This window comes from Crassostrea angulata, chromosome 6, assembly GCF_025612915.1.
Source record: "Crassostrea angulata isolate pt1a10 chromosome 6, ASM2561291v2, whole genome shotgun sequence".
NCBI classification, from domain to species: Eukaryota; Metazoa; Mollusca; class Bivalvia; order Ostreida; family Ostreidae; genus Magallana; species Magallana angulata.
Window position 1 is genome coordinate 29,126,610 of NC_069116.1, and position 5,221 is coordinate 29,131,830.

At 33.0% G+C, this 5,221-nt stretch overlaps 1 protein-coding gene across 1 annotated transcript; it reads right to left on the minus strand.

Moving 5' to 3' along the window:
• Positions 1–132: 132 nt before the first annotated feature.
• Positions 133–3,750, minus strand: LOC128187439 (uncharacterized). The gene is made up of 8 exons (XM_052857882.1): positions 3,598–3,750; positions 2,718–2,801; positions 2,136–2,351; positions 1,703–1,918; positions 1,536–1,580; positions 732–833; positions 323–412; positions 133–141 (listed from the first exon to the last, which is right to left on the minus strand). The coding sequence occupies exons 1-8, from the start codon at positions 3,748–3,750 to the stop codon at positions 133–135; spliced, it is 915 nt and encodes a 304-aa protein (XP_052713842.1).
• Between the last annotated feature and the right edge of the window lie 1,471 nt (positions 3,751–5,221).

Sequence of the window (5,221 nt, forward strand, 5' to 3'; positions counted from 1 at the left end):
CCAATAAAAAAATTTACATTTTAAAGCGGGCTATTTATAAAATTTGGTAAAATGAAGAAGACTGGGGAAAAAAGCAACGTTCTGAGTGTAAAGACAGTGCTGCCACGAAATGGTTGTTAAATGTTGAGGATCTCACATCATCTACAAAGCAAAAACAAACAAATTATTTAATGGCTTAACTTATTTAATAAAAAAAATTATTCTACAGAAAAATATTGCATACTTTTCTTTGCTTTTACAAATTTAGAAAATGTAGGACTCTAAATCCCATCATATCAATAGATATTTTGAAATAAATAAATATGTAGAAAAGTAAACTCACCCAACCGCCAGTGTGCCTGGCCCGTTTTGGGGGAGGCTTGCACATTTCATCATCTGCATCCTCCTCCCTTTTCCGTTTCTTTGATGGTAACTATAAATAAAAGAGGGGGATGCATTTTAAACACAATATTAAAGTGTCTGTAATTTAAAGTGGGTGTTAGGGCCTAAAGGTTCTATTTGCCATGCGCAACCCAAAAAGGTTTACCAGTATTTCTAAAACTATGAATAAATATTTCTGGAAAATTTGTAATAATGAAAAAAAATATATATAAGATTCAAATAAGAACGGCAAAGACAATAAGTTTTTTTTAATATAACCATAAGTTGCTATTATCTATAAATTGTTATAATTTCATATGCAAATTGTAAAAGACGGGAGAATGCACATCCTTTGGATAATGCTAACGTACCCAGCTCCCCGTACGTCGGGCCCTCTTCCGTTCAGGTTTTAGTTCCTCGTCTCCCTCGTCTTCTTCCCTTTTTCTTTTTTTCGAATTGCGTGCAATTACGTTCTGCGAAAAAAAAGGTCTAGAATTAAAAGTTATTTAAAGGGGCATGGTCACGATTTTGGTCAAATTTTATTTTTCTGTTATTATTATTTACAATGCTTTAAGAATGCATTTCTAATGATCAAATGAATTTTGGGTGCCAGTCGATGAGTTTTAAGCAAGATACAGGGCTCACAATTCTTCGTCATGTAAACAAGGTTCGTGTCCTGTTTTTGTTTACATAGGTTCAATATACCAGTAAAAAATCTTTTTCAAGCTGATTTGTCTATCTTCGTATTAATTTTATGCATAAATGAACAGTTACTAACGATTAACACATTCATTTGAGGTCTAAAACTGGAATTTTCACTTCAACATTCAAAATGTAAAAAAAAAGGCTTTGTTTACATAGCGAAGAATTGTAAGCTCTGTAACTCGCTTATAACTCATCAAATGACAATCAAATTTTGGTTGCCTATTAAAAATACCTTACTGAAGCATTGTAGACATTAAAATCGAAAAAATATTTTTTGACAAAAATTGTGACCATGCCCATTCAGTTCAACAGTTCACAGCTTACCTTTTTGGAGTTTGGAGAAATAATGTTTAGAACATTTGAAAGGCCATTATAAATAAACTTAGATTGGTTAACATTTTTTTCTATATTATAAATGTTTGAATCTATCTATAAAAATTTAAAAATTCATGTCCTGTACAAATACATACCGTGAGATCCACGTGCGAGTGCACATCTTTTGTTAAGTCTAGTTCCTATGATGGCAATGAAAAAGAAAGAATTTTAATTATTTATATCAAGCATCGCCAGCCTCTATGTAGCTTGAATTGTTTTTGTTTTTTATTGCATTAATTTCATATTGCTTCATTGAACTTACATAATTGAAATCATCAATATCATCCGTCCATGATTGATCTGAAATGGCACTTGGTCCGGGAGTGGCATCGTCCAATTTTTCATGTCCATTAAAGAGGGGTTGGTCACATTCTTTTGGTATATATAGGCCTCTTACAATTGGAGTTAGCCGAAAAATACCTTTCGGGTATCCTCTACCTTCAAAAAGGGTTTGTCTTATGCTTTCCTCAGCCTTGGTCTGCAATTGATATAAAACATACCTGCAGTTTTAAGTCTTGGTATTGACGATGTGAAATCTGATACTCTCGAACTATAATACTTCATTTTTTTGCAAACATGCGATGGATTTTTGTAAATTTCATATATCTTTTGTAATGGCCATGTGTTATCATTTGAGGGGGGGGGGGGCAAAGTTTGTGGGGCGGGGATTATGTAGTTGTTTTTTTATTACCCACCCAAACTGAGGTTTCAATATCAGTCGACCCAACACAAGAATGTCCTGGGACAGGTGGGATTCGGCTTGGCCCGGGAGTCTCGTGTGCTGAAGTTTTGAATTGGCCTCTTACTTCCGGATCCGGACTCTCCAGTGGGTGCAGTCGGAAGATGCCTTCTGTGGGACAGTTGATGTGGTCACCAATCTGGGTGTTCCCATCATTTTCTGTGGGATTTTTCTGCAAGTAACAAATTCAATTGATGTACACTGTCGTATCGGTTATCAAAGTCTATGAATTAAGATGGCTCGATGGTCATGGCCATTTAAGACTACATGTATATTGATTTCCTTATAGAGAAGAGTTCTATACCAATATATATATATAGGTATATAAAGCTTAAAATATTTGAAATTGTTTTCTTTACTAATTGACAGTTTTTGGCTAAAAATGTCATATTTGAAATTCTAATAAGCAGATCTAATGAATAAATTTTATCATCAAATCTACTTTTAAATGATAAACTAGAATTAATATAACAGATATTGATGAGTCTTCCTTGAAATGAATCATGTCCTTTAACTTGTTTTAAGTTTTTTGACATACTGGTTTTCTCCACAGACGTTTTCGTGTTTGGTTCTGTTTCAGAGTCTCTGCTACATCGACCCTTTCTTTCTTCATCTGCTGTCCCTGTGATCATATTGATTAATTTTAATTTGATTTACATGGCAGAAGATTAATTTTATATACTTTATAAAAGTTAGCCTTTATGCTTTAAATGCATCATGGAATTCGATCATTAAAGAAGTAATTACCTGCGAAATATAAACCATTACATGTGTATTATACTGCCAGCAAGCAAATGAAAAAAGTAGCTTTATAAACAAAATAACTAAATATGAAAGTAAAACGAATATGCATGCATAAAAATCAAAATTTAAAAGAAATGTGTCAATTCTATTATTTTAGTATTTACATACCTTGTGTGTAAATATATTATCTACGAAACATGCAAAAATGACTTTAACCGTGATTTTTCATTCTATGTACTTATAGTATGATTATATCACTTAAACAGATTACATTATCATTGAACAACTTCAGTATCAATAGGCCGGGGTTGGGGAAGGGTGCAGACCCCTCCCCTCCTCTGGAAAATAGGAACTCGCTGAATATACGTTGTAGCTTACCAAAAATATACCTCAACCCACCCCCAGGCAAACAAATACACACCCTAAGATCCTGCCCTCACCCTCTGGGGTAATTTCTTAATCTGTTCATGTAAAGAACTTTCTTTAATAAATACACTGGTGGCAACCTAGAAGGGGGGGGGGGGGTACATGTAAACTTCATTTTTCAAAGAACACCAACCTGCAATAGCTTTAATGATAAATACAAGGATCTCTGAATTTTTGACATTGCTTTGAAATAGCAGCCCCCACCTTTCCTCTCCGAAATAAACATATTAAAATTAATGTGTAATTACCTTCATATCAATGCTTTGACTCATCTTGGTCTTGCTGGAGCGCACAGGAGTTCCAAAATTTAGAAAATGGTTTTTCTCTCTAGAACACATCCGTTCCTCGTAACCATATGAGGTTTCACTTACGTCACTATTCCAGTGCAATTGTGACGTCATAGTAAGACGTATGTATACCCCCCCCCCATATCCCACCTTCTCCTTACGTAAGGAAAGAAAATTTTAAAATAATATTTAAAAAAAATATGATAAAAACAACAAAACAACTACAGATAGTTTCAGTGTTTCCTTTTTTTTTTTTTTGCAAGTCAAGGTCTTGAAACTTTTTTTTTTGAAAAGTACACATGCAATTAAAAACAAACACTGGCATATTTAAACCATGTACAAAAGAAATCATCTTAAAGTATGCCAAAGAATCTTCGTTTTTCCAATCTAAAAAAGAATAAAATAAGAATAATAAGAGAGAGGGGGAGGGAGGGGGGCTTTTGTAAGTTGTCTTGTAAGTTGTATTTATTTTTGTTATACATTTTAAATTGTTCAACTCATTCATTTGGTATTAAAACTGTGTTAAGAATTTGCATAATAGCCTAGAAGCTGTTGGATGTAAATCAACTTTTTCTCGAGATTGTTAGAAAAAAATGAAATTTGGTCATGAATTTATAAATGTTTTTATTGATTCAAAGTAACTTTTCATTCTCGCTCTAAATGGTTCTCGGTTCTTTTAGATTCTTTTACTAAAATTACATACACATGTACATATATTGTAATCGTATGATTATTTTCACTTCCTGAAACTTTGCTTTTTTGATTAACTCGGTCCATGCGTTTTATTAATTTAGATATATTTTATTGACAATTAATGTTTATGTGAATTTCAGAGAGAATACTGGTATATCTCTCTAAGATGATGTATCAATTTAATGACAAAAAATACACAAGCTGCCAGATGAATCCTTTTGTTAAATCATTTTTTTTCTTTAATCCTTCACCTATCTGGTATCAACTCTTTGTCTAAGATAAAGATCGCTGACGAAATCTCACGTAATGCGTTGTAAATAATGTCAGAATGTTGCACCGCAGGGAATGTTTCATGCGAAAAATCAAAGATATGATCCATCAGTTTTACCCAGGAAGTATTTTTACAGGACTTAGTTTTTTGAAAATATCTTAATTTGCATTCATCAATAATCTATAATTCACATTACTTGCATTAATGTTAATCAATAATTCATTTGACGATGCGCCAGAAATAGCCTAATCGTACATTTAGGAATTTAATCTTTGAAAATTATTTTAACTATGAAGAATCGTTTATGTTGGCGTGACCATCGTTTGATTGTTGTTTTCATTTTTCTCTGTCTTTTTTTTTTTTAGTTTGTTTTAATCTTTGTTTTATGTAGCCACATTTTTTGCTGTTCCAGTTATACTCGTGTAATAACAAGTTCATTATTATCATTTCATGTTCCATAGTTCTTAACATAACGTATTATCTCATGCACTAATTTTGGTGCCTTTTTGGTTCCTACTTGTACAATGTATTGCCTTGGGAGGAAATTTATCACCACGTGGCTAATTATGCAAATCGTCACTGCGCAAGCTCGACCGGATCCAAGGTGCGGGTCATGTAGAC